Source organism: Alligator mississippiensis, chromosome 1 (genome assembly GCF_030867095.1).
Source record: "Alligator mississippiensis isolate rAllMis1 chromosome 1, rAllMis1, whole genome shotgun sequence".
In the NCBI taxonomy this organism is placed as follows: domain Eukaryota; kingdom Metazoa; phylum Chordata; order Crocodylia; family Alligatoridae; genus Alligator; species Alligator mississippiensis.
The window spans coordinates 407,916,434-407,935,119 of record NC_081824.1 but is presented as its reverse complement, the minus strand read 5'-3'; the positions used below and the strand labels follow the sequence as shown (position 1 = coordinate 407,935,119).

The window sequence follows — 18,686 nt, the reverse complement described above, 5'->3', positions numbered from 1 at the left end:
TTCTGAGTTATAAAATATCTTATCATCAGTAACATTTTCCAATTCCTCTTGTTATTGACACTGTTATTGCTGGTATATTAACAGATGAAAAAAAAAAAAAGAAAAAAAAAAGAAAAAACCTCTATACATACTTTGCTGCTGAGATGTAAGACACAGTTAAGTTGGTCATTTTATCTAAATTACTGCGAGAGTAGGAAGTGTGGTGTAAAAATTTCTATAGTGTTGATTAAGCTAACACCTGTTAAGCAACAAGATAACCATTGGGATTTTTTGGTTAATTATTCCACTGTCACAGATCTTAACTCACCTAATCAGTTATTTCACATGCCATCGGTACTTCTTTAAACCCAGAACAGGAAGTAGCCTAGTATCTGTGGATCAAATGAGGCCTATATAATCAGTAGCCACAGACACAGTGAGCTCCTGAATTAGGTCCCAAGATGCTAAATGAAAAACAACAACAACAACAGCAACAACAAAGAAAGTCTGCAAACAGCCATTTTTTCCTGCTTACTATGTGCAGTAATTCAGATTCTGTGAAGTATTACTATTTTATAAGAGTAGGTCTTACCTGCTGAGTTTTTCTAAACTCTTCCAGTAGTTTTAAGGCCATATCATAATCTTTTAATAAATGATATGCAATAGCATATCCAATCCATGAAGCTCGTTGTGTTGGACGCAGCTGAAGTAGCTGGTACCTCGTCTCCTTTAATAAAAAGAAAATTATTTTATAGCTGAATAAAGAGGTTCTCCTATTACTATGATAATTCACTGTAGTATCACTCCTATAGTAGTAATAGGTCACTCCTATTTTTAGTATTTTAAAAAGTTGTTACTGGAATTTTGGAAATTAAAAGAAATATTAACTAAATATTAAGAAGTATTACACCAAAGTTATACGGAAGTTGGATTACACTTTAATATTCATGACAAGGCATAAAATTATAGGCCTCTTAAGCTCTTTGGAAAACTAAGTCTCACTGATGTTCAATAAAACTTAAGTCATTTCTGAATATTAGACTTATGGCCAAATTCATTATGGTACTTTTAAAAATTGTACCCAACATGTGAATGGCAAACCTGAACTTGGATTCAACAGTAGCTGTCCTATGCCCTAAAAATCAGCTTTACCACTGCTTGCAGTGGAGGAAGAAATGAAGCAGCCCCCTACAAGCAGCAGCAGACGGTGATGCAGGTGGGATGCAGGCTCCCACTTTAATCAATCCCTGCTGCTTCTTGCAGGGAGCCCCAACACCCTTGCTGTGTAACCATGACTGTTCCCTGACACTCTGCTCACTGCCTCCCATGTCTATCAGGGATAAGGGCTGTTCCAGGCACCTGCAACAGGCAGCAATGGGAACAGCGTGGCCAGGGTGGTATCAGGCAGACCAGAGAGCTGCTTGCACCAGCCACTTTAAAAGGGCATGTGGCAGGCCCAGAAGCAGAGAACAGCTCAGCAGTGCTGGGTCGCATATACACCCTTTAAACTTCCAGGTACATGAGCAGCCCAGCACCAGATAGCTGCTCACCAGCTATCTGGGCCACCCACATGTTCTTTAAAGTGCCTGGTACAAGCAGCTTAATATTGGGAAGCGACTCCTGCAAAGGTTGCTTGTGAGCTCAAAAGTTTAAGTGAGTCATCAACCAAGGACCAGGGCTGTCTGCATAATGCCTAGGCTGCTTGCCACCACCATAGCTGCCTGCTCCCGTTGCTGCTCGGTGGTAATGCAGACAGCTGTGTACAAACCACTCACAGATCACCACTTGGTCATTTGTCAGAAGCCAGCCCTAGGAAGGAGACTGGAGAGCAGAACATTGTTGGATGTTCAGGTTAACCTGTGATACATATGTACCACAACCAAGTTCCACATTCAATGAGTAACTTCTTTGAGGAAGATTCATCATTTTTATCATGTGATAAATAGACTTGAACATGCAGTGTGTTCCCATTTAACACACGAAACTCGTATTATGAGATGAACACAACGCCTGCCAGGGGCCTGAGAAAGTAAGTGGTTCAGAGGCACACGATTTTGAGATTCACAGACTGGATTGTGTTAAACAGTCTTAAAGACTATGGGTTCTTAACCCATTATATAGGAATGCATAACTGGAGTTAAAAGCTAAACAACATCCCTCAATGCATTTACCATTTTGTTCATCCATTCTGAGCTTTTCAACCTACCTTTCGCCACTCCCCTCCTCCTCTCCATTCCTTTTGTCTTTACATTTTTGTTCTAAACTCTTTCTTTCTGTAAGTCCATTCACAGATTCTGACAAAATAGGATACTTTCTATGAAAGCTCATGCCTCTCTGAATCATTTAGTCTCTGATGTGCTACCCTGCCCTACCATTCTTTTCACAATGGGAAAACCAGGCAGGCAGTATCTACCTTGACAGAACTAGGAGACAGAGCAGGTTAATGTATAATCTTTACAGAAAGAAAAATTTAAGAGCATCTCCATATCTCCACATTTCTCTCTTTTCTTCTAGCCTAGCTCCACTCCTTCCTCTGGAACTTTCTTAGTGAAGGGAAGTGACATACTGGGATTAAAGAGCAGCAGCAATTGACCCATACAGTAAAGACATGGGGCTCTTCTGAACAGAGAAAACTGCATACATTCTTATCTATCTGTTCAAAGAATGAGTGATTTTGGACCATCCTAAAAATATCCAGGCATCTTCACTTAAATTAAAAAACAGGTGTTATGTGGAGGGTGAGAAAGTAGGCGCCATCCATAAGAGTTCATGTTTCCATAAGGTTTTGAAAATGTAGGCTGTTAGGTGCCAAGTACTAAAAATATACACACTAAGAGCCAAATGAACTCCATCAACTTCATTCTGTGGTATATTCAGCAACCGAGAAGCATGGCTTATAAAAAAGCTGTTCTGCAAATCATGGAAAGAGCATATCTGTTATCTTCCATATGTAGCCTGTTCATCAGGTGTAGCCTACTATGGTTCACCCTATCCTCAAGCTTTCCTAGACAACAGCCTGAAACTGATAAATCTAGAATTAAACCTCCCAAACAAGAGAGAGTCAAAAAGATACAAATTTAGAAATACTTACTCTGTATCCTTCTAGATCCCTCATTTGAATCTGTAACAGTGAGAGATCTCTTAGAATTTGTAGATTGTCTTTATCTAATTTGAGAGCATTTCGATAACACTTAATAGCTTCGTCATATTTCTTGTCAGAACGCTGCAGAAGTCCATATACATGCCAACCTAGTATAAGTTAAGTCAGCAACATTCACAGTTTTCTGAAGATAACTGCAGTGCATTTGTATTATACAAGCCTCAACAAGCAAAAGCAGATAGGTCTCCAGGAATCTCCCATTTATTTTAGGTGCACTTAACAGCAACCTTATGCTATACACTTTTATGTGAAATACCTCTAAATTTGTATTAATCCTATAAATGGAAACCATTATTTATAAATTTCATGAACTTTTGTTAGAAATCAAAAAACATTCAATCTTGAAAAAGATACCAACTGGATTATCACAATTCATCACCACATATTATCCTTGAAATGTTTGGATACGTTTTAAATAAATTATAAATTATTGTGGTTAACTTCTTCCACATCCCAAAGAACCTAATTCCAGAACTTTATATTTTTATTTAGTGATCTCTCTTTCACTCTCTTCCTCATGGTCAATGCAAAATTTCTCCTTCAGCTTTCACACCATTATTTATATGACCACTCTACCTAAAACATTGACTCTTCCCCATCTCCACATTTAAAGTTTTAAATTTAAGTTTAAAAATTCATAAAAAGTTTAATTTTAAGTTTTAAATTCCCTATGACCGCTGCTCTACCTTATAGCCACTACTTAGGAAAATAATTTTGTTATTAAATATTTCTTCACCATTCCCTTCACCTTTTTTTTAATCTGTCTAAAAGCAGGCTTACTTAGTTTTCATCTCCAAATTAAGCATGCACCTTAGTAACACAGCCTAAGTATAAACAAAAATGTCATATTCTTTTATACAAGGTATACTTATAGAAGCTCTCTCTCTTGCCTCCAAAAAACAGACTGCAGGTAATCTGACCTTCCCAAAAATCCCAATAGCCCTAATTTATCAGTTTTGCTAAACATCCAAGAAAATCATATAAATTCAAAATACCCAACAGTCCAGATCACAGTTCTATTAACTGTGAATGGAGGCAAAATTGATTCAGTGATGAATTTTTAGGATAATATGACTGTTTCAGTCAACAAAGTCTCTGATAATTGACATCCAAAGAACTCAAGTTTCTCTGCATTGCAACTTCCTGGATTCTGATTCTATGCAACGTCTCCCTCCATGCTGCCGTCCTCCATTTCAGCATCCCCCCCTACTTTTACCCAGGAAAGTCTCTGAACTGAAGGCAGGACACCAATAAGTGTCAAAGACGCATCCAAACAGTACATTTAGTTGGTCTGCCTGCTTCAGTTAGTTAGTTCACAATTTTAACAAATAAAGGAATGAATATTATTTGACATGCAGCAAGTTCTAGCTAGGCAGTGGTATCTAAAGAAAACTAAATATTCACAACACTATTCAAGCTTCTACATGATAGCTCTTGAATACAGTTTCTGCCATGCTGGTTATGTCTTGGATCATACCCTATAACAGGAAGAGTCATCTTGATTTGATCCGCTACATGCTGTTTCTGCCACTTCTGCTTTTCCACCTCTTGCTGTTGTGAGGTTTCAATGTACTGAGATGCCTGCAGCAGACTCTTCCCCTGCCCCCAATTTGGGACAGTCCTGGACAACAGTCTCACATGAGTTGATATTGATGTTGATTTTCTTTTTTTTTTTTTAAGTTGGCCACAAGGATGTCCCCAAAGCACTTTTTCTGCCCTCCTCTTTAGTATACACCTTGGCTGAACTGGGAGAACAAAACTTGCTTCTCAAGTCACCAACTGTCACGTCCTGCAAGCAAACACCACAAGTCTGGAGTCGGACATCCAAATGACATGGCCAGCCCAACAAATTTGATATTGGATGGTCATCGCTTCAATATTCATGGTGTTTGCTTGCAGGACATGAACATTGGTGCATCTGTTGCTTGCAGGACATGAATGTTGGTGATCTCAGTGAGATGTTTAACTTTCAATGAGCTTTAATTAAAGCACCCCTGCCCCCATTTTTTCAGCAAAGGGACACTGATACACATGACGCTGGAGTCTGCTGAAGCATGGTAATTACCAATTGTATTAACTGAGTCTGCTCTAATTCACTGTAATTACAGCACATTGGCGTGGCCTTCCTGCAGATGTATAGGCACCCAAACTTCCTTTCTTCAAGCAAGTTTCTTGAACTATAGGTCTCTGACTGTTTACTGGACCTCCTGGTAAACAAAGAAAGCAATCGGAGAGGTTACCTAACAATCACGTTTAAGAGTGTGGTAATAGTAGAATGTGCTGGTTACATATCTTAAACTCCTAAGTTAGGGAGAAAAGAGTAATTGATAGGAGCCCACTGTTTCAGACTGTAGACTCCTCAACTAACATTAATTCAATTCAAACAATTTTCTAAAGACTCCAAAAAGTAATCCTCCTACACAGTACTGCTGTATAGAAGGTCAGAATTCTTGGACCTGCAGTTACTGCTCCCCTGAAGTAGGCTATCAATTAAAATAAAAGAATTCAGGCTCAGATGTCTAAGCAAGCCATGTAATCACTATGGCTACAGCCTCACTCCCATGCCTCCATAGTAAATGGAACTGATTAAAGCAACAGACATCATCTGGAAACATTTTCTCCCAGGGATCAGGGGAAAGCAAGAGACAACTGGGGGAGGGAAGCGGGGAGAGCAAGGGGAAGGGGAAAGAAGGAGAACGTTCAGAAAACAGAGAACATCAAGAATTCAACCTATTCTGATGCTAAATAAAGATACAGCCCAAGTGGTGAAGAAATTATAATTGAAAGGGACCAACACTTTATTAGCACTCCTCAGCCAATGAAAATTTAAAGCTGAAGAGTCAGTAAAACAAAAAGGTCAGCATCCACAAAAACTCACACTGAAAATGAGTCTTTCACTGAAGTAATTTATATAACATAACAGCTGAAACAGCAAATCTTCTTGCAGAAGAGATCTTTTGGCTCACATATCAGTCATCTTGAACTTAAATTAAGAACAAATTAAGTCTGAATAACAGTTAACCACCAGCGTAAGAACATGGTGGCTGCTCTAACCCAAATCCAGTATGTTCAGGGACAAAATCCTCAACTAGGATCCACAATATACAGATAATGAAACCCAACATAAACTGCGTCCTACAGAAATGAAAAAAAGTTTCCCCCAAAGTGCCTTTTTATTTTTTTAAAACATCATACACTAAAACGGTTAACCAAACTTCCATTCTAGGATGGCAAGTCTCCTTACACTGGAAGAGAAAAAAAAATTGAAAGTTTTTTTGAATTACATGCATGTTTCACGCCATACCAATGAGTGCAGAACATCAAATCTACTTATAAATGTGTGCACCTGGAAGGAAAAAAAAAAGTGCTGGAACTGGCAAAGCAGCACACCAAACCATACTTAATCTTGTTTGATCGGTAATGTCTATTTGGTTCAAAAACCTGAATTTTCTGCAGAAGTTCAGCAAAAAAGAGGGTTCTCATTTGTAACACCATATCTTTCCCATTAGGGGAAGAATGGATTTCCTCTGGATAAGGAAAAGTAGATAAGGTGTTTTAGTTATGAACTTTGAACATAAACTTTGTAAGACTTTGTTTCATTATCAATGTTTATAATAGCTTCAGAACTCAATTTAAATGAACTAAAGAGGTATCAACAAATGTTGGACATATTAAAAAGATGTTAACTAAACAGAACAAAGAATCCCAGCTAAAAAATGTCATTTGCCCTGCAGAAAAACAAGTTTCACAGTAAATGTGCATTTAGCTAGAGGAACTAACACCACCACCACTTTTATACTGCGTTTTAGTGTATCATCATGATTTGATCAATTCTTCTACCAGAAATATTTACTGCTATGTACGTTATAAACAAATATTATTTTTATTAATGCCTATGCATAACTGGAAGATCCCTAAATGTGACAAATACTGAATTAAAAGCAAGACTTATTAAAACATTTTTTGTAAAGCTATAAAAATAAAACCATTTTGCAGGTATCTTGCATCTGCCTGAAGTCAAAGCCTTTAAACAGACTTCTCCCCTTCTATAAAGTAGTTGCCTTATACAGGAAAAGTTCCATATTAGCTATTTATCTTTACTAGTATTTCACAATGTAACAGATCATACAACTAGTATAAAAACAAGTCTCATACAAACATATTAAAAGCCACAATCTTACTTCGTTAAAAAAATCTGAATCCCTGATCTTTTTTTCGATACAAAAATAAGAAGGATACAGACATGACTCTTTACATCATTACGAAGTCCTTTACGAACAAATTCATATGCTTCTTCTTTCTTCCCTAAACAGTTTAGCGTTAGTCCTTTCATGGCCAAGGTCTCTGTAGGAAAGATTGAGCTGATAAATGAGGAAATGGAAATATTTAACAATATATGTATAACATGCTTTGAAATCAACTCAGTTTGTTGAAACGAAATGGAACAAAATGAAATGAAAGCCCACCCTCAACGTACTGCCTAACAGTTCAGATCTGCCATCCAAATGATAATTAATTCTCAGTCACTTTAGGCAAAAGCAATATTACTGCATAATACAGACCAAGGGAAAGTTTATCTTTCTTACTGATCCTTTTGAAAAATGTGGGGAAGGGAGAGGGAAGGACCCAACACTATATACCCTCGCTGCCAGGAAGGAGACAGTACTTTAAAGTGAACCAATTGAATTTTAGGAGATTATTGCGTACCAAAAGTATTGATAGCTAGGTGTATGGTCTTACGGTCCAAGCATGGGATCAGCAGCTGCAAGACATCTTGTTCCCACCTCTACCAAATTGCTTGCTTGTCCAATTCAGTATAACCTTGTATATCCGGATTAAAAATCCAGCACATTTTAAGCTTCCCCCTCCACTCCCCTGGACGCGGAGGGGGAACCTTGCATGCAGCAGCTGCTGCTGCCATCCACCACCTTGCTCCGCGTGTGGCCACTATTCCGCAACCAGCTACCACTACCCCTTCGCCCCCCACGTGTTAACTTAAAAAAACCCAACAACAACAAAAAATGAATATTCAAGTTTCCAGCAGGTACACAGTTCCAAGCATGCCGGATTTATGAGGTTATACTGTATTAGAAAAGTCACTTAGTTAAATTAGGGAGACAGTTCTTTACCCTAATACTTGCTTATAGTATTTACTTTATAATATGGGCAAACAGACTTTCAGAAAATCAATTATTTACATCCACAACAGCTTTTCCCTTTGATCCAATACCAGACCCAAACCAGGAAATAACATAGCTGCAGCCATTTTTTATTATTCTACTAAAATGATCTAAGGCAGACTTTGTGCACCTGTGCAACTCAAAATCTGACCCCTTATCAGCTCAACCTCCAAGTGTACTTCAGATTCACATTTAACAACTACAAAAAATGGCCTTGGTATTTTGTAGAAACGGAAAGAGTACATTACATTAATCACAGCCAAGATAAAAATATTTGCCAAAGTATACATTTTTTTCTTATAGCATTGAAAGTAATTGCTTTGTACCAAGTTAGAACTATGTCTGTACCAAGTATGTCATCTCAAGGTAAGCTGTCCTGACAAAATACCAACCTGAAATTCAAGGCTTAAGATTTCAACAGGTCTGCACAGAAAATATGAAGACAGAAGTAAAATGAGAGGTTCACCAAACAGTTCTATATATAGACAAATTTAAAATTGGACAAAACTGAGTCAAGACAACACTTTCCAAAGAATCTAAAGGAGCTTGTACTTGGTGCTGAAGTCAAGTCACTGAGAAAAAATAAAGCCTGGCTATCCTTTGTCCGCTAGCTAATGACTTTGCCACAGTAATCCAGGCATTAGTTGCCTCCAGAACAGATTAGATGTTTGCAACTCAATATATCTGAAACTTAAAAGAAAAAACAATGCAGAGTTTTCAGCTAATCCTTCCACTGGCTTAGTTCTGATGCTGCAGCTGCTCATTCCAGGCTTTGTTCTGGATTTTTGAAGCCTACAGCAGCTCTAGGTCAAATTACATTACATTAACCTACAAGTTTAGACAGTTGTGTTAGTCTTCCACAGAGGTACAAAACACATGGTCTGAAAATGGGTTCTGGTCTACAGAAAAACCTGCAGGGCTTCTCATGGGCTGGACCACACATCTCTGTGGGCAGGATTTGGCCCGCAGGGCTCATAGTCACAGCTGCCAGAGCCCCTGCAGTGGCAGTGTTAATTCCAGCAGCTGCCAGATCTGCTATTCTAATGTGGTTCTGGATCCCAGGGAATTAATGATACTCACTCCCTCTCCCTGCTCCACCCACCACTGAATCTGGGTTTTTAGTCACCCTTGGCAACTATAATCTGTGGGGGAAAAGGGGAGTGGAGAGGGTAAACAGCAGCAGTGCTAATTGTCTGGATTCTGGAGCCATTTTGAAATAGTGGTTCTGGCAGCTACAGAGATTAATGTCATTGGCTGCAATGTGGACTTGGTCCATGGGGCTAAACAAGTTTGACACCCCTGATCCAGCAAAAGAAGCAACCTGGGAAACAACAGCACTGAAGAGAGACATGAGGTGCCAACAGTGACAGGGGAAAAGGAAAAAAAAAAAAAGACAAGACACAAATTTAGAGCGTGAAACAGCTTTGAGACTGCACCTAAAATACTGTGCTAATTCCGTGGTATGTCTCTATACTGCTTTTCTTTGACTCTTACTAGAATGCTGCATTTTGTGTGGTGCTCTATTTTACCAACACGAGAGAGCTGCTGGGGCCGGGGGGAGGGGTGGGCCACATCTGACAAAACTGCTTGCTGCAATTTGGAAAGATATTTGCTTTGATAGTGTAGTTTGCCATTATAGTTGCTCCAAAAATATGATGGTACAATAGGCATAAAACTGAGAAAAAAGGGATTTTTATGGAGTCTTCCCTGAATTTCACGCTGCATACTATTAATAGACAATGGAGCAATTACTTGGAAGTCTGGCTTTCCATGTCAGAATAAATAATGATTATCGTAGGTGAGCTCTATTATCACTGTGGAGAGATTCTACTGCAATTTATACTTTATCTTCTTTTTGAGCAGTATTTAAGAACAGAAGAGTCAGCTCAGAGTGTGCATCCCACAGCTTTAGCTGTTGCCGATCACCAGGAGTTACAGCATGATCAAAATCTGGATGAATTACAGAGCTGGAGAGGTTTTTATTCCCCAGTAAGGAGGAACTGTCAAACTGCATACAGCTGAAGTCACACTTATCAAGGGCAATAAACATTTCAAAACATACAATTACCTCCATGTTCAGCAAACTTCGGGTTAGAGAGGATCATCTTGCAAAATTTGAGTCCATTTTTGTATTGTTTTTGTTCATAACATTTCTGCAGGGAACAAAAACCAAAAGCTCAAGTTACAACTACTGAAAGTACTGTGTTTACTCAAATATATGACAAGACCATCTCTGATTCCCCACCCACTCTGTGGCTGCCTTTAAGTTCATCACGGGGGCACAGAAGGGAATTGGTGAGTATTTATTCACCAAGGCGCCCCCGGGGGGTTACAAGAAATAATGGCCACAAGCTAGCAGAGAGCAGATTTAGACTGGACATTAGGAAGAACTTCTTCACAGTTTGAGTGGCCAAGGTCTGGAACGGGCTCCCAAGGGAGGTGGTGCTCTCCCCTACCCTGGGGGTCTTCAAGAGGAGGTTAGATGAGTATCTAGCTGGGGTCATCTAGACCCAGCACTCTTTCCTGCTTATGCAGGGGGTCGGACTCGATGATCTATTGAGGTCCCTTCTGACCCTAACATCTATGAATCTATGAATCTACCGCCCCAGTCAGCACAGGGGAAAAAAAACCCTATGCATACAGGAAAGCCTCACTGAATATACTGTCTATCATTAAATTGATGCCAGAAGCACCACGTGTTCAGTAATGGAAACCAGCTATGAAAGTGACTGAATGCAACCCACAGTGGGTATGCCTTTTAAACATATGGCCCAAATTGGGCAAACATACTGATGGGAACCTACCACAAGGCTAAATTAGTGCAGCCTATCTGAATACAATGCAGTACCTATTGCACTTAATCCTCCTTAGCACCGACTCTTTTTAAACTCATGAATAGGGACCTACCAAAATCAAGGAGGCAGGTGGCTGATTTTGTGGGCTGAGCACAGGCCTGGCTGGCCACCAATTTCACAGGCTTATCACAGTAAGCTGCCACCCCCACCCCCCATGCCTCTGACTGACTGAAGGGCCCCAGTAGTCCTGCCCATTGCCACTGACTGGCTGATAGTGTTGTCCACCATGTGGCCCTGCCCTGCACTACTGATTGGCTGATAGGGTTATCTGTTGTGTGCCCCTGCCCCTTGCTGCTGATTGGCGGGCAAGGGGGGGAATTGTGTGACAGGCAGCCCTCTCAGACAGCAAATTGAGTAGGTCCCTACTCCTGAACCGCTACACTGAATACACTGACTTCCTCTTCACACCCACAGCTGAGCTGTGCCTTTCTTCCCCATTTCCAATTATATGCTTGGCAAACATCACCAAACTTCTCTGCAGATGACAGGCTCTGCAGCACCCTCTCTTAGACCATTGCATGTGACTAGAGTGGCCCCACCTTCAATGAGATGGAGCCAGACCAGGCTCACACCTCATCTACATATACATTTCTGGAGGATCCCAGGACTCATGACAAGAACAGCTGGTTCTGGTTGGTTGGTTGGGGGGGACGGGGGGTGTTAAGGGGGTAATCTAGAGTACTCACACATACTAAGCTGTGTTTGGCTGTGGGGTCACCATGGCTTGAAACTCTGTTGACTCTCCTGGGGCCTAGTCTAATGAATTATATGATAAATCAAGAGCCTGTTGGCTTTGGACTGATACCTTGCATATGTATAAGGTGGTATAAAAGTGATGTTCAAAAGTGTTTATGGTGTACTTGGTGCTACAACCTGCAACAGTTTGCAAAAAAAGTTAAAATGCTTCAATTCTGGATCAACTAAGTCTATAGGTACCCACAGTAATTTGCCTATATGTGAATTACTATAGGTATGTTTAATTCAAACTTAGTGTTTTTGATCCTTTGCATTTGAATAGGGTCTGAGTAGAATCTGACAAGAGAGGGGTGGATGGAGCTGCACGAGGGAGAATTTAGGGGAGAAGGGGGGCAAAGGGACCACCTGATACCCCCCACCTACTATGTTCCCTGCTGTAGCAATGGGAAGAGTACAAATTGAAGAGGAACTTCTGATAATTAGATTTTATACCTGGAAAATTATAACATGTTTTCCGTGTACAGGATCTAATTATTGTGCGCGCGTGTATGTGTGGGGGGGATTGGGGGGTGGGGGGGCAGTTCTTACATTTAGGGTGTTTTAGATTAGAGTAAATACACCAGTTCCTTCAGTAAGGAACCTGCAACCAGACCTCAAAAATCCAACTCCACTTCTGTTCCCTTAATAGTCTGCTGCATTTCTTAAGCATTCAGGGCAAGCTCTGCATTCATATGTTTGGATAGTGCTCAATAAATATGGTTTTCAGTGGGTAAGATGACAACATAGCTATGGTATTTACAATAAGTCTGGACAACTGTTAATATGGTAGGATACTTTAGGGATCCCCAATAATAACGTTTAATTCACTTCAACTTCTTGAAAAGGACAGCTTCACAATGAAGAGGGTTAAATAATATGGATCTTCCTTTGCTCATCCAACTTCCCTGGCCTGGAAACAAGAGGGTAGGTGGCAGCCTCTCTCATGGAAAGAAGTGCATTAGAACTAGTCTTCTGTGTGACTATAGGATACAAGCCCTTGGTGAAAACCTATGTCCTGCTTGAGAGCCAGAATATAGATTTATTATGACCTACAAAGATGAACACCTTCACTTAACATCTAAACTATATTTCTGCTGAAGAGCCATGGCTATTTTCACTTTGAATTATTTTGATTTTTGTGCTGGGAAGAAACTTCGATTATGACAAAAAGTTTTCAACCGGGCTGTCTCTACTTGCAGAGAAAGGACTGCGGTTAAAACCCACAGAAATGTAAACAGCCCACTGCTAATGGAGATTGTTAAAGTCATCCTTAAAGCAGGCGGGCTGTCAGCTTCAGTTAAAGCACCACCAGCACGTGTTTAAGAGACAATGATTTGACAGTCTGGATTTAAGATTACAGAAGAAATTATGGTTAAGATTATTCTTTCAGTATCTAGTTGCCTCAGATTCTTCTCACCAGACACCAGTTTATGATAAAGACCAGTGGCCAGCAACCTTTTCAAGCGGCAGGCCAGAACAGCTTGGTTCTGGTCCAATGTGGACCAGGTGGATTCCACAACACGCCAGCAGCCAAAGGCCTTCCTTGCATCTACACCAGAACCATACAGGTGGGAGCTGCCTCCCCTTCACATTTCACCCAGCCCCCACTCCTGAGCTGGAGTGCAGGTACAGCTTCCAGCCAGTAGGAAGTTGCATGCATGCTGTTACCACTTCTGCACTGCAGGTGGGAGCTGAAAAGAGGTGCTACATCTGTGGAGAGGCTAGGAGGTGGGGGAAGACACAGTGGTGGTACTCATGGAGCTTGAGACTGACCAGGCCTGGCACAGCTCCTCACTGCTTAACCCCAGCACAGGTATAAGCAAAGTCCCTGGGCTCTGAGGACTGAATTCAGTGGCTCTGCAGACTATATGTTGCTGACCAAAGACCATTATTTGTTGCGCTTGCTAAAACTACAGAGAGACTCAAACATTTGTTCCAATACCATTGATAATAAGGTGCTAATGTACCTGCAAGCTGCAGTGGAAAGAGGATGAAGCACCTCTCAGTTCAGTGTTAGGATTCTTCTACAGCAAAAGTTTTGTTATCCAGCACCCAAGAGGGATGGGGGGTGCCAGATAATCAAATATGACAGTTACCCGAGAGGTCTGAACAGGCATCTTTGCCTGTTCAGGCTGCCACCCCTCCTGCCACATGAGTGTGTTGGGGGACAGGGAGGGGGAACCCATGCAGGCTGCTTTGTCCCGGGCTGTGGGGGCTCAGTAGCGCAGGCTGCTTTAACTGTGGCGGCTCAACAGCGCAGGCTGCTTTGCCCCGGGCCATGGGGACTCGGCGAAACCGGAAGTACCACAGTGGGCACTTCCAGTTTTGCTTTTGCCACATCAACCAGCATGCCGGTTAATAGAGCATGCCTGTTTGTAAGATGCCAGATCAAGTGCAGCAAAAGCCGCGTTAATGACTAGCAACATTTTCAAGTTATGGACCAGAATAAGCCAGATCAGGTCAGAGGTGGGAGGGCACAAGCCACTAAACGCTGCTTCTCCCCATGGCAATATGGAGAGAGCTTCCACTGCTGATGCCCCATGTCCACAGGCCAGATCAAATGGTCCTGAAAGTCACAGGCTGCCAACTGGTCCTAGTTAGATGCGTTTCAATATTAGTACAACCTGAGTAACTGTCCACTCACCACTCATTTGCAACTAACCAAGAGTTAGTAATACAGGCTATATTGTGGTTGATGTCTGCAGTATGTTTGACAGGCCAGTATTCTTTTCTTGACTCTATACTGAATGTACACAAATGTAAGCTGGTTTAAGTGTAGCAACCCTTAACGCAAAACACGTTACGTTACTGTACTATAGTCTCTCTGGCAGCAGGTAGCATGTTGAATTTTGAGAACATAAAAGGTCTGTATTCTCCCTGCATTACAGCAGTCTCTCTGCTGTACAAATATAGAGAAGAATGAATCGTTAATTTATCATGTATGTAGGAACAGGAAGCCTCTACCACAGCTTTAAAACTGTCAAGACCACGTGAAAATAGCTATTTTACATGTATGCTAGCAATTAATATGTCACAATAGAGCAAAATGGCAGGGCAGGGGCATTGAGATTCTTCAATACTGTCCTTTGAAACAGAACAATTTAGCTTGTTATGATGCACACTTTTCATCCAGAAAATCCTAAAGAATTTTCTATAGACATATTATGAACTCATTCAATTTTGAAACAGTTATGCTTGTTTCACCACAGATTCAACACACAGAAAAACCAAGAATAGTAGTAAGTGGCATACAATACACCTAATGCTGTATTTAGAAAATAATAAAGTTATAAGTTACATTTTTGCCGTAAGAGTGGTTTTCAAACTGTGCTCCATGGAGCCCTGGGTTTCCAAAAGAGGTCATCATCAGGGCTTCCACAAAGAGATTGGGGGTACCGGGAAAACAGGTCAGGAGGAAATGCATTGCCATTGCCGGGCCGGATTGCCTGGCTCCATGGATATAGGTAGAGGGCTCACGATTATATGAAAGGGTCCATGACTAAGTATGAAAACCACTGTGCTTTATAACACCAGGTCAACAACCTCTAAGCGTGATTAAGTATCAGGATTAAGTACAAACAGTCAAGCTCCTGAGGTGCCATTTTTCAAATTAACATAATCTAAGAGCCCTATTTTAGAAGCGACTAGGGTTATCATATTTCCAGTTACAAAAAAGAGGACACTCGTTTGGGAGGGAGGGTAATACAATTTGGGGGGGGAAGGGGGGGGAGGGAGCGAGCAGTGATATACCTGGGCAGTTTCCCCCAGCGCTGGCAGGCACCTGTCCCCTCACACGCCCATCCCCTCTACCCACCCCTGCCACATACACACCCTGAACAATCCTCAAGCCCTGGCCCTCCAACCCCTGCCCCCCATACTCTTACCTGAATGCAGCTGCCAGGGCTGCTCCCACTTCCCTTCCTGGCTGCATGCTTGCATACACGCACACAGAGCACGTGATGCCCCTTGCCTCCAAATCGCATTCCCCCTGTTACCCCCAGCCCCAAGCAGCAATTTGCTAGAGCAAGCTGGGAAGCACTAGGAAAAACTTTGATGCTGAGTGGAGCTAAATTCCAGCCATTTGTTGATATTTTTAAAAACCACTTGCACAGAGATGGGAAGACCCATAAAAAGGACACGTCCAGAAAAATCTGGATGTATGGTAACCCTAGAAGTGACTATTTTTTCTCATACTGTACATTATCATAAATACCTCATACTGAACATGCTACCAAATCATGCGTTTTCCTTTAAGGAAAAACCCCCCCACCAAAACAAACCACTGAGTGTTAGTATTGCTTTGCACTGTATTTTGTATCAAAAGCCAATCCACATATGCCTTCAGCCATTCAGACTGATGAGGATAAACCAAGAACAAAGGGTTTGTGCTGCTATTGTTACACATTAAACACATTGAACACCAAGGAAAGTGAATACAAAACTTTCAGATAATGAACAAGTATCTGAGATGACTAGATTACAGAGTGAATACTGGATGATTTACGTTCAGATACAGAAATGCGTATACATAGGTAAATCCATACAAACAAAAGCAGAAAATAAGGAAGGACAAGCTAATCAGGGAAGTTGATACTAATGTGTGTTTTGACACATTAATTCTATCACACCTGGCATATACGTGCTGGGTTATTTTTTTCAGAACACTCCTCCAGAGGCTTGGGTCACATACAGACACATTCAGTTTCTCCTGGTTGAGTCACTGCTGTCTCAGGAGAACTACAAGTGTACATCTGTTCAGGGTTTTTCTCCCAAAGCAAACGGACACTCCAGGAGAAAATAACCAGGAAACAGCCAGAGTTAAAATCACTCCCAAGAGGGTTGCTTTTAGGAGAACAGATGTCTGTACAAGTTCTCTTCTAAAGAGAAGCCACAGCACAGTCCTCTAGCCTCCCAAGGTGCTTGGTCCCACCTCTCCCCAAGACAGTGTTTCTCTCTGGACTCTGCTGCAGCAGCTGTGCAACGCACAGAACACTCCTCCCCACTTCACAATCCCATATTGTAATCCAGGGAGATACAGGCCGACTCTGAGCAGTGCCCTGCGGACTGTTGCCATTTGTCTCCAGGCAGATTGAGGGAGTCTGCAGAGCATGCTGCATACTACAAGCTCTCTTCTCTTTTGAGGGCTCAGCATTTGAAATGTCTGTTCAGGTACCTCAGAGTAAGATTTTCTACCAGGAAAACAAATGCAGGAGAATTCTTTGAGCTCATTTGAGCATGAGTATGCAGCTTAGTCTGTTACATAAATATTTGTAAATTACACCTCCCACCACATCTGTATGGCAAATATCCCCTATCACAAACCAAAAGCTACAACACAAGGTTTTAAGTGACCTAAGTTCACAAAGAAAGTTTGTTGCCAAGTCAGAAATAGAATCCAGATGTTCTGACTACCAGCCACTTGCACTAGTCACTAGAAACACCTAGAATAATCATATCAGATGGGCTTGAAGAGACGATCAATAGCGTCTCTAGTACCGGTGACAATTATTATGTACTGGTATTCAATTAAACTAAGCCAGTGATTTAAAACAGGATGAGATGTAAAAATTTATCTGAAAAATCTGTTCGTTTAATTTTAGCATCATACTTTTTACATTTATGAAATAAATACCTAGTTAATAGTGATATTTAAATTTTTTAAAAACATTGAAAGAAATTAACATCCTTCAATAAAAATTAGCTTCAATAAAACTACTTAAGAATGAAGTTACTTAGGACAATTGTCTTACTAAGCACAAATCTCTCTCACTTCAATGCATTTAAAAGCTAACTCTAAACATCAAAATTATGAAAGTTTTGTGTACAGCCCCAAAATTTTAGAAACAGACCCTTTTCAGTTATGTTTCAAAAGAATACATTTACGGAACTTAGGGATTCTCAGACAACGCCACACTTGTGTAAAAATATGCCACTGACTTTGAAGGCTAGAGTCCTGATAGAGGAATATAGTGTAGCTGAAACATTTCAGATTTCCCAACTTGTGGAAGTTCAATGCATCAGGAAGTTCTTACTGCAAATCATATGCTATTTGATTATTTTTGTACATCTGAGTTTGTGTTCTGACACTAATGATGCAAATGGGGCCCTGGATGTCTATTCATCCAGGCTGGAAAAAAAATACAACAGTATAGGTTTTCTTTTTGAAAAGAGTGCATATAAAATTTGGAATTCTAGTAACAATTAGCAAACTAAATAAGTACAAATACTGCTCAATAAAGGGGCAAATAAGAATTAAAAAGTAAATTTACATATGATATTGAAGAAATAACAGCCGCTTCAAAACAGGCTATTTAGATGGCCTGCCTTTAGAAGCAGGAAAAGGCAAGTGCTTAAAAAGAGCATTCAGACAAGATGTAGGACTTTTGGACCTTTTTATTTGGGCAAACTAAATGGGCAAACAAAATTTCGATGAGGTACTGTTTAGGAAGTTTGTTACAATAGATACCTATTTATCTTATTTAAAAAAACTCAACAACAATTGTAAGATGCCCCAAACCTTTTGTGGGAAGAACAGCATATAACAACAGCAAATATTAACAGGATATAATATTTTGCTTTGAGTCTCTAATAACAGGTAAAGAGAAGTCAACTTTTCTCTTATTTCAATGTCACAGGTTATCAATGCTTTACTAAATTATCTACAACATATGACGAAAAGAGAAAACAGTCTAGAGCATCAGTGGTTAAACTTGGGATAGGCAGATTTAACTAGGGATAAAGAAAAGACGTATAGCAACTGTGGTTCTTTCAGGAATG

General features: G+C 40.6%; 1 protein-coding gene across 4 annotated transcripts in view; it reads right to left on the bottom strand.

The window, feature by feature from the left end:
• Positions 1-18,686, bottom strand: part of NAA16 (N-alpha-acetyltransferase 16, NatA auxiliary subunit) — a 103,285-nt gene that overhangs the window by 59,697 nt on the left and 24,902 nt on the right. For 3 of the 4 annotated variants that reach the window (XR_009460893.1, XM_019500498.2, XM_006264030.4), the window contains exons 2-5: positions 10,388-10,472; positions 7,379-7,483; positions 3,071-3,228; positions 572-706 (exon numbers count right to left, since the gene is read on the bottom strand). Coding sequence is in view for 3 of the 4 variants with exons in the window: in XM_019500498.2 (XP_019356043.1) it covers positions 572-706; positions 3,071-3,228; positions 7,379-7,483; positions 10,388-10,472 (483 nt within the window). In the remaining variant the exon portion in view is untranslated. Of the gene's footprint in view, positions 1-571; positions 707-3,070; positions 3,229-7,378; positions 7,501-10,387; positions 10,474-18,686 lie in introns of those variants that run through there. The other variant, XM_019500497.2, reaches the window with a different exon arrangement.